This window comes from Sycon ciliatum, chromosome 1 (genome assembly GCF_964019385.1).
Source record: "Sycon ciliatum chromosome 1, ocSycCili1.1, whole genome shotgun sequence".
In the NCBI taxonomy this organism is placed as follows: Eukaryota; Metazoa; Porifera; class Calcarea; order Leucosolenida; family Sycettidae; genus Sycon; species Sycon ciliatum.
The window spans coordinates 45654361-45667583 of NC_088643.1; the positions used below are offsets into that span (position 1 = coordinate 45654361).

The 13223-nt window shown below is 45.9% G+C and overlaps 1 protein-coding gene and 2 non-coding genes across 3 annotated transcripts in view; 2 read left to right on the forward strand and 1 right to left on the reverse strand.

Annotated features, from left to right (window-relative positions):
- Positions 1–930: 930 nt before the first annotated feature.
- Trnaf-gaa (transfer RNA phenylalanine (anticodon GAA)) lies at positions 931–1003 on the forward strand. Its single transcript has one exon. It is a non-coding gene; the product is annotated as a tRNA-Phe (tRNA).
- A 1581-nt stretch (positions 1004–2584) lies between these two features.
- LOC135828552 (uncharacterized) overlaps positions 2585–13223 on the reverse strand; it is a 35630-nt gene continuing 24991 nt past the window's right edge. The window contains exons 8-14 of the mRNA XM_065340993.1: positions 10343–10498; positions 9824–9901; positions 8901–8984; positions 8226–8384; positions 4628–4658; positions 3818–3954; positions 2585–3305 (exon numbers count right to left, since the gene is read on the reverse strand). Of these exons, the coding sequence (XP_065197065.1) occupies positions 3207–3305; positions 3818–3954; positions 4628–4658; positions 8226–8384; positions 8901–8984; positions 9824–9901; positions 10343–10498 (744 nt within the window). The 3' untranslated portion in view covers positions 2585–3206. The remainder of the gene's footprint in view (positions 3306–3817; positions 3955–4627; positions 4659–8225; positions 8385–8900; positions 8985–9823; positions 9902–10342; positions 10499–13223) is intronic.
- Positions 10779–10851, forward strand: Trnaf-gaa (transfer RNA phenylalanine (anticodon GAA)). The gene has a single exon. It is a non-coding gene; the product is annotated as a tRNA-Phe (tRNA).

Below are 13223 nucleotides of genomic sequence, written 5' to 3' on the forward strand. Positions count from 1 at the left end.
ACAATCTTGTCTCGCCAACGCTTCTTTGGCCCATGCCGTGCCACACACACACACACACACACACACACACACACACACACACACACACACACACACACACACACACACACACACACACACACACACACACACACACACACACACACACACACACACACACACACACACACACACACACACACACACACACACACACACACACACACACACACACACACACACACACACACACACACACACACACACACACACACACACACACACACACACACACACACACACACACACACACACACACACACACACACACACACACACACACACTCACTCACTCACTCACTCACTCACTCACTCACTCACTCACTCACACTCACTCACTCACTCACTCACTCACTCACTCACTCACTCACTCACTCACTCACACTCACTCACTCACACTCACTCACTCACACTCACTCACTCACACACACACACACACACACACTCACACACACTCACACACACACACGTAGGCACACAGTTTGGAAAATGAGTTGATAGTGCATTGAAGCGAATGGCTAGCCTAGGGCACCATATCAAGCATAATTACGGTATGAAATTAGCCAGGAAACACTGTCCAAAGGACTAGATGGGCCTCATCCTACTGCTTTGTGCTTAGTGCATTGAAGCAAATGGCTAGCCTAGGGCACCATATAAAGCATAATTATTAATTACGGTATGAAATTAGCCAGGAAACACTATCCAAAGGATGGGCCTCATCCTGCTACCCCCCCCCCCCCCCCACCTACCACGCTGCATGCTTGTGGTGCATACCTCAACGATTGCTCACAATGGGGCACTTTTCGTAGTAGGATCTTCATCTCAGCGGTGTGTGGTAGATTTGGTTCTGCTCAGAAAGTAGTAATTGCAGGACTTCTAAAGGTCTGACAAGCCGAAATAGCTCAGTTGGGAGAGCGTCAGACTGAAGATCTGAAGGTCCCTGGTTCAATCCCGGGTTTCGGCATTACTTTTTTCTTTTTTTCCTCTTACTGTTCAAGAAGGTATTGCTGATCACTATCAGCAAGAGCAAATAAGCTCCCTCGCTTATTTACTCATGGTCTCAGCTGTTGGACAATATTCTGCAGTTGGGAGAACAGTTACTGTTACAGTATGAAAAATTAATTTTAAATTAAAAAAGACTATTTACCATCTTCATGCATCAGGACCCAATACACGTACCAGTTTCATAACCGCAATCAATAAAACTAGCTGAACCGACATTTGTGTACTTTATTCATGCAATGTAAAAACGGTGGAGACGATGTGCAATAAAACGATGAAAATATGAAGAAATGGTGTAGGGAAAAATATGGATTCAAACAAGTTTTCGTACAACACTCATCAGGATATCACGTTGTCTTTCCTTCCTTTCTCCTTTGTTCATTTCTCGCTTTGATTGTTAAAATTCACACTTGTAAATTTCACTGCTGTTGTTCTTAGTGTTATTTCTCTAACTTAGATTTTCTATAATACGGTTCAATTTTTGTTTCAGTGTCCTTTAGTACAACGACGATTCCTGATGAGTGTTGTACGAAAACTTGTTTGAATCCATATTTTTCCTACACCATTTCTTCATATTTTCATCGTTTTATTGCACATCGTCCGTCTCCACCGTTTTTACATTGCATGAACAAAGTACACAAATGTCGGTTCAGCTAGTTTTATTGATTGCGGTTATCAAATTATTGTCTCCTCGCCGTGTGTTTAAGTACCAGTTTCATGCATTCTTTATCAATTTCAAGTAGCAAGCTTGAACTAGCACAAATGTATTGCAGTATGGAGATCTCAAGTTTTTTGCTGGCACAGGGCCCAGCTGGCTCCACTACTGAGATTTAATGTTGCATCCCTTAGGTCACGGTTTATTCAAGTCGTTTCTCTCCCTTTGTGCATGGTATTTCTCCGCTCACCCTTGTGATGCCATTCATCCGTACGTTTCATTGGTTCTTGTAATATTTTGTAATATTGTATTTCACTTGATTGAAAATGCATGAACTGGTTTTGTGAAATAACTTCAAAAAATCTGTACCGCAGGCCTTTCCTTACCGAAAGGGTCTATACTGGCATGAAGTATTTCAAAACTCATGTGACCAAGAAATCACGCAGGACAGGGTCTTTTCACATAATACTCGGGTGCCCTACAAAGTGATTTCGGAATACATGTACTAGTATTATCAAGAGTCCATAACCCATGGACTCTTGGTATTATCAAGAGTGCATAAACAAGAGTATGCAACTGTGGTTATGGGTCAGTGCGCGCCTTCATTACGTAACTAAGTGTGTGTAGTGTTACTTGCCTTCATCACGCTCTGAAAGCATGCATCCAAACTCTCAATTTCTCGCACGAGCCCATCCGTTTTTGCTCGATTCGTTCCAGTACCTACACAATCTCTGAATTCTGGCGCGTGAACTCCAGTTCCGTACGAAAGTTCATTTCAAACTGGAGGGAAAGTGCGGTGTTTGATTTTCCGCAGTGCGCGGACTGCAGCTGAATGATGTAATGAAGGCAGCGCGCCGCGCATCTGGGATGATCTGGCAAAGTTGCATACTCTTGTTTATGGACTCTTGGTATTATGCATTTTTTTCTCCACAAATCTAAACCTCCAATCATTGTTTGTTTTTCTTTAGACTAGTGTGATGTATATTTGCAATGTGGAAAATTTTGATTGAGTGCAGGATGATTTTTACAAAAATAATCAATCGGGCATTGGCCAAAATCTGGCTATCAATTACTTCCTACTTGTACTAATACTCATTGTTGGCTGGTTTCATGAACGTTGAAGTTACTGGTACAACCCTTCCTTGGTCGCCCGTGGCAGGTCTATTCATTGGCCCTGATTCTGAAGTCTGAAGCAGTATCTGCGAGTCCATCATATCGGGTGGTTAACCGGGTTCCTGGCGTGTGTGCCCTGTGGAACAATGTCCGAAATACTAAATGCCACCCGGCATCCCGCTTTGGGGCCTGGCTGCAGGAACTAATATGAACAAAAGATATGAGGCCGGTTAATGTGAAATGTGAAAATAATATTAGTCCGGCTTGAAAAAATTGAACTGAGTAATGACAATAAGGCCGAACTGAGTAATGACAATAAGGCCGAACTGAGTAATGACAATAAGGCCAGGATAATGCTCAGAGTATAGGACTAGTTTTATGCCTTTAGAATTATTTTCTAAAGATTTCCCTTCCGTGCCCCAAGCTCTGCTAAGCTGGCTCTGAGGCTGGCATTCGTGGCCTTCAGTCGACTTACTTCCGTCTGATGGCTGTGCACCTGCAACAAAGGCAAACACAGAAGAAGACCGGCAAGTGAATGATAAAAGGAAATGGACATCTCCGTTAGCGCCAGTAGGCATGCCAAACTTAATGATAGCTTGCATAGAACTTGGTCCTACCGGCAGGACCGTCATACAGACATGCTGCACGGCCTCTGTTCTAAAATTCACCTAAAACCGGGCCCTAAACTGTTGCTATGGGGCTAATGGAGTCCACAAATTTTAGACGTGATCGGACAAGGCATATTACGAAATTCCATGGCAACAGCCTATGGTAACCATGGAAGCAGAGTATGGAATTTTGCATTCCACTGCCACGGAAGGCTAAGAAAGACATTAGGGCCTCCCCACGATCGATGTGCCATGGTCAAATTTCACTTTGGACGGAGTTGCTAGCGCTCCGACAGGAACATGTGCGGCTATTTTGACAGACTCCTATTAAGTTATCCTCAGTCTCAATCGTTTCTACTCACCAAGGTATCCTCTACTTACCAAGGTATCCTCTACTTACCAAGGTATCCTTTTCAGTTAGGTGGTCCTGAAGCAGAGCACTGTTACTGGCGAGGGACAGGTTCTCTTGCTGGCATTCTCGGTGTTGGACGTCGACTTTGGCCAGGCGCGTCCGTAAATCTCCAACCTCCATGTTAGCTATATCGTATAGGGACAATGATCCAAAAGAACAACATTGCAGTAAGATATCACGGGGGAGACTTGGCCAAAGGCCGAAGGACGAGTTCTCCGCATCCGCAGGAACGCCACCACCTTCTTGGATCAAGGCGCAGATGCAGCTCCTAAGCGGTGGGAGGCGAGTAGATCAGACCCACCACAAAGTGGTCAAAGACCGAAAATCCATGTTTCCCTTGTGCCAGGCCACGAGTTCCGAATTAACTGTAAGGTCTTGTAATAACTAGGAAAAATTGCAAAAATGTGGAAGTGGCAAATGCACCGGATTTTTCAGAATTCAATTCAGCCATCCGGCTTGCAACCCATACATCATGGAGGTATGTGCGATGCTGTGGACTGGATGCACCCTGTGTGTGCCGGTAAAGAAAGCATCACACCAGCATACTGATTGCATACTAGATTATGGCCATGTACAATGACCATACAAAAGCTACCAAGAAGTGGATCCATTTTCTGTACCAGTATTTCACAAAATCACTGCTACGCAATCGTGTTTGGTGTCCCTTTCAAAATACTAGTATTACCTGACACCACCGGCAACACCATTCTAGAATGCAACCTCCGCAACATCCACAACACACTGTCAGTCAGTATATGGGCATGAAGATAATTAGCTTAGATTACAGCATAAACATACCCTCTTCTAGTGTGTCCTCCATGTTCTTGATCTGCAGAACAGCAAAACAATGCGGCCACAGGTCATAATTTTGCATACGCTCGAATTCCACCGATCATATGATCTACATTAACGTCCCGTTAGCTTTATTAAAAGAGCAAATCAACCTACAGTAGTGGTGTACAGTTGGTACATCATACACTGCATGCACTCCTGTTATATTCCACGTGGCAAGGGGGGGGGGGGGGCAAAAGGTGGGAGGTGAGCACGCTCGACTCACAGTCATTGACACACATGCTCAAACCACACTCATCCCATGGCTCCCAGTGTGGCTTGAAGTCCCACTCTGCTCCCAACCAAGAATTGATCGTTCGGCTTAGTACCTTTCAAATGGACCAGTCTAATGCTCCTCCCTCCCCACGTGGGCAGTTGCGCAAATGTTTGCACATGCTGTGACAAGACTTTAGTAGTTTCTAGTGTCAGTTAAGAAAGTTCTTCTGAACACGGAATAGTTGTTCTCTTAGACTTTGGTTGACTTTTAGTTTTTGAAATTAGTGTTCAGTTGACGAACTTGTATAGCTAAGGGGCCGTCCAAGGTTACCAATAATATTTTCAAAACGAAATGTTTTCGTTTGTGGGTGGGTGGGTTTGATGGAGTTTCGTTTTGAAAATAATTATTGAATGCTGATGGAGAATGCCCAGTTACTTCTGGGTGTCGAAAATTGACATCAATATTTTATTGGAATTCGTTTTACCTGCAGTAAAGGTGGGTGGGTGGGTGGGGGCTGAAAAATACTAAAACTTTTCGTTTTGTAAAAACAATCGGTAACCCCGGACGGCGCCTAAGTCGGTGAAGGTGATGGCGCACCGCCCACTCAAGCGGCCAGGGAACCAACAAACTCTCCACGGATTTTTCGCGAAGCGAACTTGTGTTTGTCAGCTGCTCAGTCGAGCGATCCGTCTTTGGAGGAGAATTCGGACCACAGCGAAGATCCTGAGATCGAGGTCTGCTCGGACTCTAATCTTCCCCAAATGGAATCTGAAGTAGATTCTGACGACGATGCTAATGTATTTCCACTCCATTCTTACTGCTGGACATGGCCATCCAAGTAATCGTATATTTTATTATTTTGCCATTATCGTTCTCGATCTCAGCACGTCTTGAGCTTTGAAGCACTATCTTTACACAATTCAATGTAGTACGGCTATGTTCTACTACAGCCAGAGTCCTCAATGAAGTGATTGAAAAAATGGGAGAGAGTGCATGTGCTAAAATAGTAATTCTACATAACCCGCGCCCTCCCCTCAGCTGAACTCTGGATCCGCCGCTGCTCTCTTCTCTTCTCTTTTCTCTTCTCTTTTCTCTCTCTTCTCTCTCTCTCTTCTCTCTCTCTCTCTCTCTCTTCTCTCTCTCTCTCTCTCTCTCTCTCTCTCTCTCTCTCTCTCTCTCTCTCTCTCTCTCTCTCTTTCTCTCTCTCTTCTCCCTCTGCTCTCTAGAGAAATGGCTGGGAGGTCGAGGCCCTCACAGCGGAGGTGGAGGTTAGAGGAGCCATTTCCAGCAGCCTGGACAGTTTGGCACGAGTATTGGGCTGTTGTAAGGAAAAGCAGTGCCAATTAAGAAGAAACTGCAGAAACGCAGCACTAAATTCCAGCTACATTATCTGGCTGAGGGGACGAGAGAAGGCATGGCGTGACTGGCCACTGCCTCCTCAAACTGGAGTGTATGAAGAATGGCTGGGAAGTTGAGGCCCCACAGCGGAGGTGGGGGGCTAGAGGAGCTATTTCCAGCAGCCTGGACGGTTTGGCACGAGCATTGGGCTGTTGTAAGGAAAAGCAGCGCCAATTAACCCTTTGTCCTTTCGCCCATACTTGAACCGTACACCTGTGTACGGTTCAACCCACGCATGTTCAAAGCGACCTGGAAGCTACGCGGATCACCCGATCCACATAAAAATTCACGTGCACACAGCCTACGCTATGTAGAGGATGATACACGGGTCGCTGGGGCTAGAAAAAATTCAGGAAATCAAAGTCGAAGTTTGCTTGCGCCGTAACTTCCGACATGGCAGCACGCAGGTCGCTTGATGCAGATGAAGCGCTTGTTTTAGGATCGCTGGAGTGACCCAAGCGACAATCCTATGTCCTCTGATGAAGAGAACGAACTGGACGAAGCCTTAGTAGAAGGTGTTGATTCTGATTTTGATGACGACGCGGATTATGATGTCATAACCGTCGACCCAACTGTCGGACATGTCGACCACTCCGATTTGAGCGCAGGATCGGCAGAACAGCACTCGCGTGGTGAAGAGAGTGTACCACCGCCGTGTCTTACCCGTCGTGGAGCAGCAGGGTCAGCTAGAATGCCGCAGCACGTGGAGCGGGAGCGTAGTCCGATGCCAGAGAGGTCCAGATCTCCGTCACCTGCGCGCCGTCAAACTCTTGGTCGACAGCCGCTCAGAGCGAGGAGAGTAGCCGCACGGGGCCGCAATGTTGAGCATGTCGCCACTGGCACTCCTCTGGCTAATGCTCCGTGTTTGCCCAACATGCCAGGGGTGCTACTGCAGGTCATACTTGTACAAATTGCACATTATTATACATAGGAAAGAACTTGAACTTTTAATTTTGCCGATTTTTGCCAAAAATCATTTTTGATACTCTTGTTTGGCCACGCCTATCTGAGGAATTCAACCCAAACTGCATTTTTAGTTCACAATTATCATAAGCTTTCAGGAAAACATAAAGTGTACATACAAAATATCAGCTGCTTGGGAATGGTGAGTGGATTTGTTGAAGCATGTACCCCTCACATACATTTTGGGCAAAAGGACAAAGGGTTTTAAAAGAAGAAACTGCAGAAACGCAGCACTAAATTCCAGCTACGTTATCTGCCTGAGGCGACGAGAGAAGGCTTGGCGTGACTAGCCGCTGTTTTAAAAGTCCCGGCGAGGCAGTTTGTTGGCACTTGGTTGGCGGACAGCAACCCAGCGACGATAGTTGGATACCCTTCAAATCTTGGTTTTAACTCGCCACACCGGCTTCTAAAGGGCCGGGGTGGGTGTTCGCCAACCAAGTTGAGCCTTCGTTCGTTTTTTCTAGTCTACTTGCTTGTGCCATGCCGCGCTGGAGCCAGTCTATCTGCAGATACATTCGCCGCACAGAGCTACTATTGCACAAAGCCGCAGCGCTGTGCGCTGCTATTCGCTGTATGCTTTCACTGCACCTAGCTGCTGTTTAAACTGCACGACGCCACAACACAACTTCACTACAACAGTCTCGTTCACAACTTCACTACAATAGTCTCGTCCATATTGCACTACACTGAAAGCCGGCCTGCTCCCGCTCTGAAGAGCTTTTTAGCCTTCACCGTTTTCGCTCAAACCCAGGCATGGGCCCACAGTGGCAGTCGCTTCCTTTTTCTTTCCTTTTTTCTTTCTCCTTTTACTTTCTCCGACACTGCCTAAAAAACAGTTGAGACGGTTTTTTACCCACCAGTTTTTTTGTGCGAATTACTTTCCTCCCTCTCTTTCTCTGTCTCCCTCTTTCATTCTCCCTCTCCCTCTCCCTCTCTCTCTCTCTCTCTCTCTCTCTCTCTCTCTCTCTCTCTCTCTCTCTCCCTCACCTTGACTGCATAGCTCCTCACTGTGTCGTCCTGGTTGATTAGTCTCTGCTCCAAGACAGCCATGGCACTCTTCATCTCGTCTTTGTACTGGCGCAGCTCTACCAGCTCTCTGATAAGTGCATGCTTCTGCTGATCTCGATGCTCCAGCAGGCTATTCATCTGTCAGAATAACACAGCCATAACATTGCACACTCACAATTAGAGAGCTGGGCAACGTACAGCAAATACACAATTCGGCACTCAGCCTGATCATCAGTACACTGCCCTCACTGAAATGTACCAATACTAGAGTTGCACATTTGCCGGATTTGTTTATACCCCTATGCTCAGTTAACCAAACCTCCAATATCTAATACTTCACGGCTTATCTGTTGTTTTCTCACGAACACGTCACGGAGCCATCAAAGCAAAGGAAACCTGCGGATTTTAGCTGCACAAACGTCTGCAAGAGCAGTGTGTGACAGGAATGTCAAATGTCAGTCTCCAATGCAATACGTCTCACTCTGCAATACGTCTCACTCTGCAATACGTCTCACTCTGCAATACGTCTCACTCTGCAATACGTCTCACTCTGCAATACGTCTCACTCTGCAATACGTCTCACTCTGCAATACGTCTCACTCTGCAATACGTCTCACTCTGTAATATGGAACACGATTAATTATTATTAGTTACACTTTCAAGCTGGCTTCTAAGCTCCAAGGTTTCTGTCTGAAGCCGTGAATGGTCTTCAATAAGGCTACCGCAGGTAGAGTCAACCTGTTTGGTGGATGCAAGAGGCAAAGAAACAATACAATGGTCACACAATTTACTCAAGTTTGAATTAGGCTTCTCGTACCGCTTTTTTTTAGCACTACTCCAAGTAGGGGAAGTGTGTGTAACAGTGTTGATCCCTATATTATGGAGGCTTGCACCTGTCTGTCAACTCTGCTTGACACTTTGACTGGCTCGTGATTGCCATTCAGAGCACACAAGGGAGTGGGGCCTTCTTGCAGGTGTGTTAAGGGGAAGGTTCGACAAACTTCTCATATGCTCTGGATAGCAGCCATGCGTCAGTTTAGAAAGTGTCTAGTTGGCGGGAAAAGCCCGAGCTCCTGTGTGTGGAGCAACACACACACGCACACGCGCACACACACACACACACACACACACACACACACACACACACACACACACACACACACACACTTTCTCTCTCTCTCTCTCTCTCACGCTCACCCACCCACACACACTTTCTCTATTATCGCCGAAGTCGCCACCAGCATTACTCACTAGTTTACAAGAAACCATCTTACCCCGCATGAAGGCATCACCCCAGCACTGATGAAGAAACCATCTTACCCCGCATGAAGGCACCGCCCCAGCACTGGTGAAGAAACCATCTTACCCCGCATGAAGGCACCACCCCAGCACTGATGAAGAAACCATCTTACCCCGCATGAAGGCACCACCCCAGCACTGATGAAGAAACCATCTTACTGACATAAACTTATGCATGAAGCAACTTTCTTTGATGATCTAAAGGACCGGGCACAGTGCAACCCCACACCTGCATAGAGCACTGCATATTACTTACTGACATACAGGACAATAGTTACCTTTGCCTTAGCTGCAGTGATGCTATCCAGGGAGAGTTCAGCTTTGCTCAGCTTGGCTCGACTGCTCGAACTATCATCCTGCGGTGTTGTTACGTACATACACGCAGCAAAAACAAGTCGTTTGTACTTGTAATGGCACAGACACCCCCACATTACAGTTTCAATGCCCACGCAAGCACACGCGGACAGGCAGAGATAGCCGTTCTAGTTGCAGGGCACTTGATGTGTAGCGTGTTAACGACGGCAATGCTTGACTGCTACCTACGTTTTAAAATGACGGAAACAAAGGATCAAAAGTGGCACGATGGTGAATCTAATAGAAACTGTAGCCAGCGGTGTGTGTGTTTTAATGCGCAACTCACCTTACTTACGGCATTTAGATCTTTCTTGTCTCCCCAAAAACTCAATAATGCTTCGAAGTAATCAGCTATTTATAACCGAGGTTCACTTCACACCCAAGGTACATGAGATATGAACTTCCCACAGTCAGGATGCTACTTGTATCCCACACACACGTACCTTCATGGCTGTGTAATGAGACCTTTGGACACAGTCCCTGTGCTCGTCTTCACGCTGCCTGCCGGCCTCTACACGACACTCCAGCTCAGTGCATTTCTCTTTGAAGGTGGTAGCCCTGGCGTCGATGTCAGACACGCGAGAGTTGGCTTGATCCAGCTGAACAGGAAAACCAGCAGACACTTATATGCAATGTGACAGCATGACTGTATGCATGATCCACTGGCATGCTGCCATATTTAATAAGAAAAGTGCATGGCTGTACGTATTCTAACATTGTATGACAGCGACCATCTAGAATCTAGTGAAATCCATTGGAAGCTCAAATATACTAGATTCATGTCGCTGAGATAAGCTGCAATAGCTCTGTAGGGAGAGCGTTAGACTGTGCAGTGGTAGTTCAATCTTCTCCTTTGGGTTTCTTCACATAGCCATGCCAGCCGAAATAGCTCAGTTGGGAGAGCGTTAGACTGAAGATCTAAAGGTCCCTGGTTCAATCCCGGGTTTCGGCATTCCCTTTTATTATTATTATTTTTTTATTACTGTCTACAGTCCGTTTCAAAAAGATTTGCAATCCTGGCGATCGCCTGCGGAGTTTGGCGTCTTACCGTATGAGCACTCGAGCGCTGCCTGGAAAAACTCACTGTGAACTCGAAGAAATATTCCGCGCGAAAGCAGGAAAAATGGCAACTCACTCACATTGATACAGTCATGTGCGTCTGTCGTCTGGTTTACACAAACGAGTTCTTCCTCGTATCGATAATGGAGTCAGAGAGGACATGTATAATTATGTCGAAACGAAAGTGTTGTAAATGTTGACGAGCGGCATGGGTCCCAATTCGTTTTGTGACCAAAATAGTTTCTTTGAGCTGCGATGCAATTTACTCACCGTGTGACGAAACGACATCGACACGGACTCATTCCCATGGCCATGACTTGGCAAAGCTATCCGTGTGACTTCGACGACATTTTGAGAAAAGCAGACGCTTGTGAACGCTGATAGAAGACGGCGTTGACTGCTAAATTCGAATAAATTGGCGATCTTGAAATACTAGAATAAATCTCAAAAAGCTACAGCGCGATGACTTCCATGTTCACTCACACCATTGCAGTGTTGTGGGTGTGTTCACATGGCGTGAGCCAGTCAAGTGTCAGTCAGTTCGGCAGGAAGCGCGAGCTCCAACAACAACAAGTCGTTTGGTACAGCCATCATGCATGGCTTCTTTGTCTCGTACCAGCTTGACCACCAAAACAATGAAGAAAAAAGTTTGACTTGAGGATAGGTTGGGATTTGAACTCACAACTAACTTCATGGTCAGCAGACAGCATTCATAACCACAAGGCCAAAAAGGAAAGGATAAATCGTGGGTTTTGATAAAAAATCGATACTGGCTTCCTGGGCAAATTGTAAACCATGGGAAAAGGCCGGAAACCTGGCCGAAATTCTAACTCCTTAACGACTGATCCAATTGTTCCGAAACTTTCACAGAACAATTTGCCGTGTCCTAACAAGCCATTCTATGTACTTTGTTGTCCAAATTTCCCTTATCTTCATACTTTTTAAGACCCAAACCTGATTGTAAATCTTTTTGAAACAGACTATAGGGAGTTTCTGTTGCCATGTCTGTGGCTGGCAAACCATCTGCTTCCGGATTTTAGACAAACCAGCCAAAATGTCTCAGTTGGGAGAGCATTTAATTGTTTTGATTAAAAAAAAAGTGTCACAGCGACCATTGTGCGGCGGGAAAGGAAGACTCTCTCCGAAAAGCATGGCAAAACTGTGGCCACAGGCCTCAGGGCACTGATCGAGGGGAAAGGCAGGGAATTTTCTAGAACCGCCCCAACCGGTTTTCGACCGGTTGAAATTGTTGGCGACCGGTTGAAAAGTTACAAATCAGTTCCAACCGCCTGTACTTTTCTGTGGGTGAATGGAGCTGTGAATGGTCAAACGCTTTTTTTCTGGACGGATACTTCCAGCGAAGCCGCGTGGGCTGGTACTAGGGTCACGAGTTTGTACTCCAGCACCAAGAAATCTGTTAAATTGCTGTCGAGTGCCATATTTGGGTTGTACTTTGAAAATTAAAAGACCCCCCCCCCCACACTCTTCATTGGACCGTAACCGGTTGGAAATTCGTCCGAGAATATACCCAGGAAAGGGTACGGTCATATAGCCAAGTTTTTTTCTGTTTTCGTATTTTTCTGTTTGGCGCATATAAGCAGTGCTGAAACCGAGACCCCTGGTTGCTTTAGCTGCTCTTGCCCCGCCTCCACTGCTTCGGCTGCCATCGCTATGTGCATCTCCGTGCGTTTTTGCCGGCGTTTGCACCATGATGGTTTGTGGTTATCTTGTAAAAAAAAGAAAAGAAAAAAAGTGCACATGTGCGTAGATCGACTTTATAAGTTGTACGAGGGCACAGCAGGCTGCACACAGTGCATTCAAGCATGCACTCATGCATGGTGAACATGAAAAATATAGTAGAAAATGAAGTACAAATGACAGTCCTCCGGCTCAGTAGAGTGCTCAATATTCATTCGAATAGAGCTATCGTACACACGTCACAGAGCACCACGCATCATTCGTTGTACAAGTAACTATTAGTTTCATGCCCATTGGCAATTTCAGACAACTGACGTGTGTACAAAATGAACTACAAAGTCAGGAATAGATTTCATTTTTGAGTTTCGAGCCGGAAATGACATGGCAATACACAGGACTAACAGGGCACTCACGCTGCAGCCACAGCCACGTTTAAACAGGAATATTTTAGGTTCTGGCACGACATCTGAACTGCGAAATTGGAAAGCATAATTGCGATCAACAGCTGGCATTTGGCCGTGAATCATCAGCCAGTTGTACTTTGCCACGGCTTGGGTTTCTTGTTCG